This window comes from Mizuhopecten yessoensis, unplaced genomic scaffold, assembly GCF_002113885.1.
Source record: "Mizuhopecten yessoensis strain PY_sf001 unplaced genomic scaffold, ASM211388v2 scaffold2015, whole genome shotgun sequence".
In the NCBI taxonomy this organism is placed as follows: Eukaryota; Metazoa; Mollusca; class Bivalvia; order Pectinida; family Pectinidae; genus Mizuhopecten; species Mizuhopecten yessoensis.
The window spans coordinates 5,088-19,410 of record NW_018404335.1 but is presented as its reverse complement, the minus strand read 5'-3'; the positions used below and the strand labels follow the sequence as shown (position 1 = coordinate 19,410).

At 34.1% G+C, this 14,323-nt stretch overlaps 1 protein-coding gene across 1 annotated transcript in view; it reads right to left on the bottom strand.

Moving 5' to 3' along the window:
- LOC110444130 (caspase-1-like) overlaps positions 1-13,201 on the bottom strand; it is a gene marked incomplete at its 3' end in the record, with an annotated part of 14,836 nt that extends 1,635 nt beyond the window's left edge. Inside the window, exons 1-8 of the mRNA XM_021488543.1 lie at positions 13,134-13,201; positions 5,535-5,854; positions 3,935-4,033; positions 2,427-2,468; positions 1,914-1,997; positions 1,384-1,515; positions 1,200-1,219; positions 983-1,070 (exon numbers count right to left, since the gene is read on the bottom strand). Of these exons, the coding sequence (XP_021344218.1) occupies positions 983-1,070; positions 1,200-1,219; positions 1,384-1,515; positions 1,914-1,997; positions 2,427-2,468; positions 3,935-4,033; positions 5,535-5,838 (769 nt within the window). The remainder of the gene's footprint in view (positions 1-982; positions 1,071-1,199; positions 1,220-1,383; positions 1,516-1,913; positions 1,998-2,426; positions 2,469-3,934; positions 4,034-5,534; positions 5,855-13,133) is intronic.
- Between the last annotated feature and the right edge of the window lie 1,122 nt (positions 13,202-14,323).

Below are 14,323 nucleotides of genomic sequence, written 5' to 3'. Positions count from 1 at the left end.
TTTGAATGACACAGCTTTGCAAGCAAACAACATAATGCGCTACAGTTCAATGCTTAAATAACAACCTAAGCGACAAATTATCATAGACAAAATACATTCCTTGAAACACTTTTAAACTAATATAGAGTTGACTAATACTAATTTACTGCATATTAACACCACTTCTCTGTTCTAACATCTTACTAAAGCTTGAAAGATGAACGTGAGACACGCACACACTATTACAACGATAAACGTTAGCAACAGATACAGTATGCCAATAATGAATTACACTGCACCATATAGCTGTTTCGTACTTCTGGGACTCATAAGTGATGCCAGAGAGCAATAAGGTGGACATGCCTCCTGTGTCAGAAATGAGGCACCCTCGTTACCATCTCGTCTTGTTGTTCCCTCGCCCACCTGTTTTTATCACGCTGTGCAGGTAAATACCAGCCAAGAATGAATTTTAAAACAAAATATGTAAAAAGTGTTGGATTGTCTTGAACTTTTGACATTGTTTTGTAGCTGTTATTGTTTTGTATTGACTTCCTTCTGTCCGTCTTCAGTATGGATAATAGGTTTCGTCCTACACGTTACACATGATATGTTGATAATTTTTCGGCATGAAAGACTGACACATTCCACTAAACTAATGATTTGTGCGATATTTTAGGTCGTAGGTCAAATATTAAGGTCACAGTAACCATATCTTGATCTTAAGTTATCGTTGAGCTAAAGTAATGCGACAGACATCTTTGGAGTTTAAGGTAATTCAGTCAATCAAATAACTGTTACGATGATACATTATCAGTTTCCACTTAATGAAGTTGTTATCTTTTATTCATATTTGTTAAATAAAAACGTTATTCTAAAACATATAATGGAATCATGATTAATAGCTATGGGCTTCTTGTAAATATCAATAATTCCAATAAAATGATATTTTGTTTTGAAGTGACACATTTATTTTTTCAATAATCATATAACTATTTCTTCTTACCTGCAAATTCGGGTATCTTTCCGTTTGTGAACTCGCTAAATACATCAGCGTATTTGAATTCTTTTTCATCCTTGGTTAGGAAATACTCCTGGAAAAAAAGAACAACTTTATCGTAATTAAGGCCCCAGAGATTCAATTTTCTGCTGAATTAAACAATAAGGACCAATGCATCATCAGCTGATAAATTGTACAACCTCGTTCGTCCTATTGAAATTACCTCACCGCCGTGACTCATCACTGCAACAAACAGACAATAATATTTGAATGATCCATTGTTGTACTTGTCGTCCTTCAGAATGGTCCTTGTTTCTTTGAGATGCTCTTGTACTTCAGCTTCGTTGCAATCTTCGTGGTACTTTACGTCCCATCCCAGTTCGGCTCCGAAAAAAGCTTTGAGATACTTTTCGTCGACAGGAGCCTCTGNTTGAGATGAGTGTTTACTTCAGCTTCGTCGCAATCTTCGTGGTACTCTACGTCCCATCCCAGTTCGGCTTCGAAAAAATCTTGGAGATACTTTTTGTCGACAGGAGCCTCTGCGTATTATAATAGTGTTGTTTTTTGTCTTTTAGTCATGATTGAAAAATTAATATTTATTTTCTTTTAATTTCACTCGTTGAAAAAAAAGAAGATATATTGACATTGAATGACTCATTGTTTTTAAAGGATATGAAACAGGTACATAATGTATATATAAAATCGCAATATACAGAAAACATATCTGTCCATATCTTGTCTATATATGTTCATTTAACAATGACAAAGATGGCATTTTCTATATTAAAAATGACTACGAGTAAGAATAAGTCTTTACAAGTGCATTGATCAAATCACCAAAAAAACTAATAAAGCATATACATTGTGCTATGAATGTTTTAATAATATTGTTTTCAATTGCTAAAACGATATCTTTCAAGAATAAAGTATTAGTTACGTGGTCTTTCCAAATCTTTGCCTTTGAAAGTGAAGTTGAATATGACCATCAATCCTCTTTTTCCACGAGTCTCGCGCTTGAGATCTGAAATTTAAACCTGTTATATCACGTGACTATAAATCGAAATATTTTTATTTCATTTCCGCTCTCATTATGTATATACGATTAATGTTCCATATTGTTTATGTGGTTAAATACACATCTGTCTAAAGTGTAAATTAATTGACTGGCCAATTTAATAGTCATCTATACACCTTTGAAACCGAAGTGTACATATACGCTTTTTTGGTAATTTGTCTGATGAATGTGACAGAAAATATCTCATCATCGAAATATCAGATTGTTTGTTTATTGAGGCTTATCAGCCCCTTGACACATACATTTTATTCTCAACTAAAATATCAGATAACATGCATATATAATTAGTGTACACCACTCAATTTTCCATCAGTTTCAATTTCTCAATGTGCGAAAGCTACAACCGAACATATATAACCGAATTCTAGTTCTTACATGACGTAGGATATTTGTCGCTGGAAGGACCATCTGCAGTTACTAAAAATACAATAAAATAGTACAATGTTAATTACACAGTGTCTTTAGGATGAATCCTAAACTTTAAACTTCACTATGCAAACGGGGGCATATGTATAAATTACTTGCGTTTGATTGTCACTCATCATCATATATTTTTTCGCTGATTTTTGTTCTCAAACATAACATTTTCTGATATAAACTAAAAAGACTAAAACATACTGTAGTTCTTCTCCAAAATAAGAGAACTCATAAATATAGCGTTACCGATTGAAAACGTTCAATTTCAATTTTCCTTCAGCAATTGGTTTGATTTAATAAGGTTAAGCCTCTTTTTAACAGCTTATGTCCTCTAAAGATGTGCCTTGATATGTGTAATGCGTGTGTGTAGGTGTGCTGGAGGCGGTATGTAGGTGTGAATGCCTCCTTACGATAGCATGGATCTGATTCATACTTAATAGTGTTCTATTGTAATGCTATCAGTGAAATACCATGCTGATTAATTTCACTTTTCCCCGCTGTGGAGAGACGTACCAAACTCAAATATCTAAATGAATGTTGTCATGCATCATCAATACTGCACGGGGTACGCTCACTTACGCTCTCTGCACTCCTGGAATATGTCGTAATATAATTGAAGGCACGAAGTTAGCTATTTGATTGGTCTGTGGTAAAAATAAACCGGACCAATTGCTAGGCTGATACCTGTCCTTTGAAAATTACAAAGGAGTCACATCCTATTTCAAAGCTAATAAATTTTACGTTCTGTTCGATCTATTTTATAACATCACATGATAAATGAAATTTAGGTTATATGCCAATTCGGTGATAATATAATTGCGCTGGACACGTTATAAACATTTTAAATGATAGGTATTATAATGTTTATAACATGTCTCGATTTTATTTATCAACACTTAATGTAACGAAAGTTCACTTTATGAAAAGAGGTCCTTAGTTTAACATATGCATATCGATAAATATCCTAAGCGACAGCCATCATGGTTTGCGGCTAGTACGCCTCTCCACTAATAGTAAAATAGAATTATACTCCACATGACCTAGGTATATAAATGAACTTTGGATAAGATTTTATTTCGTAACGTAAAGTTTGTTTGTTAATGAATCTGAAAATTCCAGTAAATGATATTTGTCCGAGAACATTAGCCCTAATGCCTATAATTTTGTTAACGACGTATTGTTCCATAATGATAGCTAATGTATAAATTCAATATATTCAAATTACATATTTACATTTCGATTTGTAATTGATGTCTCTAAACATGACTAATCAGGAGGTAGGAATTCTTGATGACTAGAGCATCTTGTAGGCGATGGGTTGAACCGTATATGACTTGGAAATGCCCCAGCCTGTAGACAAAACCCATGGTCTTTACCAATTTGAAATTAGTTCACTTAGCTAATTTCGACCCTCCCGAAGAATTCGTGTTAGGATGACTGATGACAAAAATCATAACAAGAACTACCGTTTTGTGGTGTGAATTCAGAAGATACTGATCCCCTATCGCTCTGCATTGTTGTCCCCGTGTTGCTATCAGAATCAGACGTCAACTGATTACTCGGCACTAAATAAGAAAAAAACAGTGTGAAAACACCAAAACAAAATCAGTACCTAATTTTGACACGTAAAAATATAAATCAAGAACTTAAGGTTAAGAGTACCGTTAAGTTAAAATATATTATTACCATTGGAAATATATGTAAAATAATTACTTATAAAAGAAATATTCCACATATATGAAACGTTGTGATGATTTTTATATCGAACTTCAAATCACGAACAACTATGTTTGAACATACATATATATACATGGATGTTTAAATATTCCAATTGCGAACAACTATTTAATGCATGGGTCAAACTTGTTTCCTTAACGCTGCCAATTCTACTCATAACCAATGTCGCTAACAAGGAATTACTTCTTTACAATAAGTATCATGAATCATGAATACACACTGGCAAAAAAACTACACATATAAGCGCAAATATATAAAACAAAACACGATGACTAAATTTCGCTTAAATGTCCATGCGATGGTTAATATGTATTAAGCAATACACGAAGACTAAATGTCGCTTATATATCCATGTGACGGTTAATATATATATAAAGCAAAACACGAAGACTAAATTTCGCCTAAACGTCCATGTGACGGTAAATGCGAAATTTAGTCTTCGTTTTTTGTTTTCTATATGTTTTACCGTCACACGGACATTAGAGCAAAATTTATTTTCCGTGTTTTGTTTTATATATAAATATATTACCGTCACATGTACGTTTAAAACTTTTTTTACCGCTATAATCGAATATATAGGTTAAGAAGCTTACTGTTCCCTACTTTGTGACGGTTTTATCTGCGACTTATCATAACACTTGACACGTCGATTTGAGATATGATTTGAGTATATTTGTAGTGAATTAATAGGTACTGTGGCCCAAACATTGTCATGAGTAATTGTCAATAGTATACTGCATCACCCATTATCAGCTTACCTTACTGCTTTATTACATACATGATAATTTCTTGCAGTCCCATTTGCAGGATCCCATACACATGACCAGTTCTCAAAAAAACATGTGGGCCAGTTTTCCGGTGAACATCAAGTTCGAAAAATAGCATTAAGGTTTTATCATGTTTTTATCATTAATAAACTATAAATATATTATTTGAAAAGCTTATTATATTTTTGGTAATCGTTTCACATCAAAATTATATTGCATTCGTCAGCATGTATTGTATTTGTTTAGCCGAGATGTTTGATTTGAAACCTTCCAAACTACCAAGTGAAAAAGATGTACTGTTTTTTTTTTTAAATGAATTCATTGTTGAAGCATATATGTGATAAACGAGATTAGGTAGTAAATGTGTTTTGAGACAAACCTGGATAATTGATATTGATCCTCGTTTCTCGGTATTGCTTCATTCAATAACACTTTTAAGGCTCATGTCAAATCATATTCACCATCAAAAAAGTCCATAATTGTGTATTACCTTATCCATGGAATTTTCAGTCATGTGTATAGAATAAGTAAAGAGTATAAGAACGTAAATCATATATATTACCGTCTTCCATTACTTCAATGTCATTTTGGCATTGTTTCATTGTCCTCACAAGGCCATTGAATTGCTTCTTTCCATTTGATTGCAGTAGATTTATCACTTTTCCATATTCACCTACTTTAATTTCTTCATAGTCAACCAATTTTTCAAATAATGTTTGCATGCTATCAGTTTCTTTGATTTCCCTTTTTGATAACGGATTATTTGTGAAGAGGTCAAGCAGTTCAGTCCATCTATCCATTCCTGGAGCGATCAATTGGCCTAAAGCTAATACCATGTCATTGTGACGGGTTTGTTTTCTGCCCATCGTATATTATGGTTACCTAAAAGAGAGAAACAGCATTTAAATAAGTTATTAAATTCTGACTCTAAGCCTCATTACAAAAACGTATACTTATTAAACTCAGTTCATTGAAACTTCTGTAACAGCAATCTGATTAAAATACCTTTGTATTAACCAATCAAATCATAGTTTACCAGATTCGGAAAGTGGAAAGATCATTTCGATTTTTTTTTTCTAGACTTGCCGTTAGTCCAGTGTAGAATTACGAGAAGCCCGAACGAACTTGTAACAAAATGACGACGCCTCATTAATCAGATTGCTGTAACAGCGAAATACTACCGGTTTGGAACAAAACATAGCATAATGACAAACTTTGTTTGTTATAGGCTGTATAATTTTTTTTGCTTTTTTTTATCCATTATTGAACAATTACATGTACCTTCAATCAGCTTAGAAACAATTGAGTGACAACTCAAATGTTTACCTAACTCGAGTTAGTTCATTTTATTAAACATTTCTCATTTTGGGGCAGACCTATTACGGAGCCAGAGACGGACACTGAGAGTAGGAAAATTAGGGAACATCTCAAAATCATTTTTAATTTCATCTATATTAAGGAATCCTGTCCCCTGCTTGCACTTAAACACTAGAGAACGATCTTTTAGTGTTCCTTATCTACAGTTACATCCCCTGATTTTCATTACATGTGCAATTGATAAACTTCTCTTGACTGATCTCACCTAACTGGATTTTTTTCAGAAAATTCACTCAAATTATTTTGCTGCGAAGGGACGCTCATAAGCGTTCTTTCGTCCCACAACTCTTTATACGAAAATGCGAAAGGAACGAAGAGACGAAAGAAAATGTGTGGAACAAGTATCTTCAGCTTAACGGTATTAAAATTAGACACCGTGCAAGCGTTAACTATTTCTTTCGTAATATGGAAATATCGTGTCATCGGAAGTTTGTGGATGGTAAATTAAACATTCAAAAGTATATGTGATCCCTGTCACTCTGGTAGAATACCAATTTCTTCCCACTGGCGTTTTTTGCTCGGGGAATTTCTTTCAACAGATGTCCCGGGTGAGATCCTTAGCGGAGACATATGTGTCACCATATGAGGTTACCTTTTCGCTTGCCTGTAGTCACGTACATGTACGTGTACACACTCTGACATACCCTATTCGCTACGTTCCATATGAAATTATTTTCGAAATGACCTCTGTATTTGCTTGTCTAGGTCTCTGTCTCCACGCTCCGTGCTAGCTGTACCCAAAAATGAGAAAGGTCTAATATCATGGAACGAGGCCTAGGTTACTGTGTGCCATTTACAATTTGAAACTTATCTAATGAGAGATAAGCATGATAACCACCACTTACCAGTTTGGAGTACTTTTTCTCTGATAACGGTATATTATATTTACAAACTCATATAAATCCCTTAAAATTATATTTACTTTTGATTCCTATCTGGAAAAATTCCATGAATCATACTCTCATAATGAAAGATAACGGCGGAAAGCATTGTTCGGTGTACGTGGTGTTATAATTATTGATGGGCCGATGAAAGCACGTCAGGATACCAAAAACGTTTACCACCCATGTAGGTTATCCAAAGAGCTAGGAGTGAGTTAATCTGGATTGTTGGAGCAAATGGAGAATATATATACTTGTACACTATACACATCTGCAAACGACAGGGGACTCAAGCAAGTTTGTTTTGAACACCTCATTCGAATTAAACGATGTAGCGTCCATAAGATGTCATATTAGGGCATGAACGTGTGATATAAGTGTGCGTGTGTCAGGTAAGCGAAAAATACCTTATTTATATGAAGCTCCCACTACATCTTTCTCCGTCACAAATCTCTTTATTTAAGTTCAAAATATATCGATAGCAGTGATTAAAGTCAGTTTTAGCGGACTAGATCTCTAATCACGGGACAGGATATGGGATAAGAGTGTGTTCTCAGTTCCCTCAATGTATATAGAACAAAGAAAAGTGTTGATATAGGAAGACAATGGCAAACCAATTATAGTCTGTTTCATACTTACTCCACAGGCAAAACTGCCCAAATTTCCCAAAGTCGGCATTTATGAATACAGAAAACAACAATAATTAATGAATAAATAATTTCTATCAGCGATAATGCATTGAATAGATATCAAACAAATCGAATATGAATTTTGAACTGCCGAGATATTAGGTATTGTTAGTGTAATACTGTAAGTATAGCCATATTCATTATATCTATGAAAGTGATGGGGTTTCCCAGACTTAAATCCACCTTTGGCTGTTTGGAAAAGTGCTCAAAATATTGAAAAACATTGTTAATAAAGTTTCTCAAAACTGAGACAGGTGTTTCCTGGATTAAAACAGATTGTATTTCCATATTAGTGTATGTTCGATGTAGCCGAGTGTGTAACGCAGTTTACTTATGACGAGAAGAAGTGAACGATGCAAGTTCGAATCAACGTTCCGAATCACTTTTTTTAATATTAAGGGATGTGATCTTTTTTCCTTAATTAAAATTGAATTAAAAATTAAAATATATTTCAAATCAATGGAAAATTTTATTGACATTTTAATAACATACATATTGATATATCTTCTAAGGAATTATGTCATAAAATTCCTGTGCACGTGTACAGTACAGCTACCCTTTGAATATCAGACATCATTTTAAAAGATATTTATGAATTATTTCACCCTTCAATTGGCACTAGTGATTGTATTTATTGTTCAAACACAAACAAATGATGCCGATATACAAAATATGTGGGATTGTTGCATCATAATAAAAAGGGCCAAGCAAAAAAGAAGAACTTTTATTATCGCAAATATACACCACAGTCCGACAGTCAAGTGTCACACATTTTTGTTGTAAATTTGCGTTCTCGTTATCTCACTAATTAGCATAGGCCTAGATCACTTCTAGTTCACAAGGATGGAAATGAAGTTATTAAATGACTCTTATGATAGTTATGATATACTTCTAACATCTAGGAATTTAAATTAATTTCTTTTTGTTTTAAAGTTTAATTATCAACTGTTAAAAACCACACTCTTAGTCATACATAACCATTCTTACTAGGTATTTAGGCATCTTATTAAATGTTATAATAATAAAGAAAAGTTTTATTTTATAACTATTCATATTATTATTTTAATATGTTTAAAGTACATAATTATTACAAAAAAAAATAGCACATTTTATCTTATCATATGTCATATCAGCAACACAAGGACTACAGAATGGATATATTCAATATATATATTAATTCATATATAATTAATATTGAAATATTTCAAAGGTAGGGTCAACGCCTATGGAGATTTAACAATAGCGTCGGCCCCCGCTTGAAATTTCAAAACAAGATAGCTCCAAAAATGTATGGGTATTGGAAGCTTAAAGCAGGAACAGTTAGTTTCAGAATTCATTTTATGATAAATGGGATTTCATTGACTTACACCTACCTGTCTAGGTGTTAAAGGTGCGATAATACAATTCCTCCTAGAGCATTTAAATGACACAATTACTATAAAATTATATCATCATTGTGTGTAACGTATTCCAACTGTTATTTTGATGCCGAATATTACACTATTTCAAAAAAGAATTGTTCTTTTTATTGAAGATTTAAGCAGAAAGTGTGTGAAATTTCATTAGTAATGAGAACATTTCCATTTTTGACACGTTAGTTTACATAGTTCTAAAACGAGTCTATTTTTGCTCAGTTGTGGCCGAATAGAGGACAGTTATTACATGTTTTTCTCAATAAGGGGTTGATTGATGATTGGCAGGGGGGCGAGCATTGTTTATTTAGGGGACGGGTAGGGGGAAAGTATTGTATAGGGCCATATAACTATTATATATACTTACCACAAATTGGGGCTAGGTAATTGGGAAATAAAGTTAATATCCTCAGTAAGGGCATACATGTTGTATACTTTCCTTATTTAGGGGCTGTTGGGGGGGCTGAATGGTAAGAAAATTGAATTTTGTATTTTTCCTTCGTCAATGGCTGGGTATTTAAATGTGCACTTTTCTTTCATAGAGTGCAAGATAGGATAAATGCATAATGTTCTTTTGTATTTATGGGCTTGGGTAAGAGATATGTTTTATGGTGTTTAATTCCTCCTTAAGATGGCGATGTATAGGATAAGTTTATGTACTTTCCTCTGTTTTTGGCTTGGCGATAAGTATTGTGTAATTTGCTTCGTGAGAAATCGGGGTTCGGTAGAAGTTTGGTGAATGTTCCGGAATTAAGTAAACGGTTTTTAAATCTTACTTAATTATGGACAGGGGTTAGAGAGTATAAGTAGTTGTTCTTACCTCAAACCTCAGTTAGGAAGGGGGTTGGACTGAGCTGGGGTGTAAGCATTTAATCTCATGATAAACATAACAATACATTCATACAAATTAAAACTAATGTAAATTGTAATGTATGAATAGTTGGTAATATTTGAGGGGAATGTAATTCTGCTATATTCACGGACACCAAAGATAGGGCAAAACTAAATATACACCTGATATAAACACCCTGAATTATAACCTCTGTGAATATATATGTTTACAGGCAAAAACAAAAAACACGTTCAAAAACGTTTAAGTCTCGTTTTGATCTCGTTAAAAGGGTATTTGTAATATTTAACATATTATGATAAATCTTTAAAGCTCACAAGCATCTGTAAAATGTGTCAAAAAACTTCATGCATGCTGTTTGTAAAACTCCTGAAACACGACCAATTCGGCGGCAGTTTTAAAAATGTCCATTCCTTTGGCTTCACGAAAGGCCAAATTACACGTTTTTACACGAGATTAATCACATAAACTATCAATGTGTCGCCATTTTTAATGCATTTTTAAACTTCACAGAGGAGTACGTCCTTAAGCAAATCGATGATGGTACAATTTTTGATGGCGGAATGCACGGTCTATGATCTGGTGATCTCCATATATTGTTTACATTATACTTAATCATCATCGGTTCAAGATGAAAATCGCATTTATGCTCAAGTACAATTTTTAACTTGGACCGAGAACGACTCTTAATTAAGACGAGTATAAACGGGTTGAAATCGCCCGTTTTAGAACTATAAATAATAACAATTAAGATGTACAGACGGTCTAATTCAATACCAACAATTCACTATTCATTTCCGTCGTACGTAATTTGTGTATTACCGTTAACTGTTTCCAAGAGAGATTTGAGATGTGTTATGTTACTATAAAAATGATCTCATGTCAAGGTCAATACAATCTAATAACAAGCTTTTTACTGCAAATGTTCGTGACATGCTATGCATTGAGGTTGGTGCTCGTGTTTCCATAACTACGAATGTGTAATATTTAAATGGCCCTTCCGGAGACGGGCAAACACAACCTCGTATCGACAGTTATCTTTGAGGCTGGAATTCCATTCATCGATATTGGGTTTTATTGAGTGTAATTTATTGTCCTCGCATTGATTCGAATTATTTTGCCACTTTGACCTTAAAAATTGTTAATAACGGTTAAAACGTTGTATAGCGTAAAACGTGGCCAATCCTTGCATGGTGACGTCATGGTTAAGGGTCACTTTATATGTCGAAGTCAAAACATGGTTTGTCCTTGTTTGTTGACGTTATTGTATGGTGTGTCCTTGTATGTTAATTGACGTTTAAACCTTGCAAGTCCTTGTAATGTTAAATTATTGTAAAGCATGTTCTTGTATGTTAAAGTTAAAGCATGGCTAGTCCGTATATGTTGACGTCATGGAAAAGTATATCCCAGTACGATGAAGTTAAATTAGAGGTAGTCCTTGTATGGAGATGTTATTGTAAAGAATGTCCATGTATTTTGAAGTAAAGCTTGGCTAGTCCTTGTACGAAGTAATATTTAATCAACACGCCTAACAATGCTCCTAACTCCTTTCGACTTCATATGGTATTGTTTTGTAGTGTCGCCGTTTTTGTAAGCTCAATGAACAGCTTCCTAGTATTTGCAAAGTATTAATTTATCTGGACTTTATTTTTTTGTCCCCTTAAATACATAGTCCGCATAACAAACAAGTCTTATCTTTTCATCTCGTGTATGGTTCAATACAATAGAAATATCTACAAAGTGCACAATACAGTGTACATAACAAGAACACATATCAACGATACACAAGACAGTGTACATAACAGGAACACATATCGACGTTACACAAGACAGTGTTCATAACAGGAACACATATAAACGTTACAAAAGACAGTGAACATAACAGCAACACATATCAACGATACACAAGACAGTGTACATAAAGACAGTGTACATAACAGCAACACATATCAACGATACACAAGACAGTGTACATGACAGGAACACATATAAACGTTACAAAAGACAGTGTACATAACAGGAACCCATATCAACGTCACACAAGAGAGTGGACATAACAGGAACACATATAAACGTTACAAAAGACAGTGAACATAACAGGAACACATACCAACGTTACACAAGACAGTGTTCATAACAGGAACACATATCAACGTTAAACAAGACAGTGTACATAAAGACAGTGTACATAACAGGGACACATATCAACGTTACAGAAGACAGTGTACATAACAGGGACACATATCAACGTTACAGAAGACAGTGTACATAACAGCAACACATATCAACGATACACAAGACAGTGTACATAACAGGAACACATATAAACGTTACACAAGACAGTGAACATAACAGCAACACATATCAACGTTACACAAGACAGTGTACATAACAGGAACCCATATCAACGTTACACAAGACAGTGTACATAACATGAACACATGTCAACGTTACACAAGACAGTGTACATAACAGGAACACATATAAACGTTACACAAGACAGTGAACATAACAGCAACACATATCAACGTTACACAAGACAGTGTACATGACAGGAACACATATAAACGTTACACAAGACAGTGAACATAACAGGAACACATATCAACGTTACACAAGATATGGTACATAACAGGAACACATATCAACGTTACAAAAGACAGTGTACATAACAGGAACACATATCACCGTTACACAAGACAGTATACATAACAGGAACACATATCAACGTTACACAAGACAGTGTACATAACATGAACACATGTCAACGTTACACAAGACAGTGTACATAACAGGAACACATATCAACGTTACACAAGACAGTGTACATAACAGGAACACATATCAACGTTACACAAGACAGTGTTCATAACAGGAACACATAACAACGTTACACAAGAAGTACTCAACATTCAACAGACAAAAAATGATTCCGAAATCACACTAACTTACCAGATAATTATGATCTGCAGTGCGATGATATAAGGCTTAATAAGTTGCGCGATCCCTCTAAAGGTTGTACCGTAATTGTTAGGGAATAATTGTGCAGGGTATAATTATACCTCAAAAACTTATGCCTATAAACGGTGTTTACACATGTGCAGAGGATAACGTACAAGGGAACTTCGCCCAACTAGAACGCTTCTTGACGCAATACGCAGTCATGGGAACTATAATAATTTTACGGTCGGGTCAGTCGACCTGAGTGTTATATACCCTATATACAAAGGGTTTCATGAACATATAATATCAATAGCCTAAATAATACACGTAAGGTTATAGAAAATTTAAGAAATGTAAGAAAATTATTTGGTTTGGACAACGTATTCTCGACATGTAATAAGTAATATTCAAACAATAAACCTAACAATGCTCAGGTTTTCCGACTTCACATGGGGTTTTTTCATTTGTAATGCAGACGTCTGTGTAAACTGAATGCGCAATAACTTCCGAGTATAAGTTTAAAATGTATTTATAGGGCATTACCTGGAATTACTACAACCACGACGTAAATACGTTGACCTCCACCCTCGAATCACGTGTTATTTATTGTCCTCGCATTGATTCGAATCATTTTGCCGATTTTACCTTAAAAATTGTTAATAGCGGTTAAAACTTTGTATAGCGTTACCTTTTTAATGTCAGTTAAAGCATGACTAATCCGGGTATGGTGACGTCATGGTAAAGTGTCACTTTATATGTCGAAGTTAAAACATGGTTTGTCCTGGTTTGTTGACGTTATTGTATAGTGTGTCCTTGTATGTTAATTGGCGTTTAAACCTTGCAAGTCCTTGTATGTTAAATTATTGGAAATCATCTTCTTGTATGTTAAAGTTAAAGCATGGCTAGTCCGTATATGTTGACGTCATGGAAAAGTATATCCCGGTATGATGAAGTTACATTTGGGATAGTCCTTGTATGGTGACGTTATTGTAAAGTGTGTCCATGTATTTTGAAGTAGAACATGTTTAATCAACACGCCTAACAATGCTCCTAACTTCGTTCGACTTCATATGGTATTGTTTTGTAGTGTCGCCGTCTTTGTAAGCTCAATGAACAGCTTCACCGTCTGTGTTTTGTTAGTGTCGCTGTCTTTGTAAGCTCAATGAACAGCTTCACCGTCTGTGTTTTGTTAGTGTCGC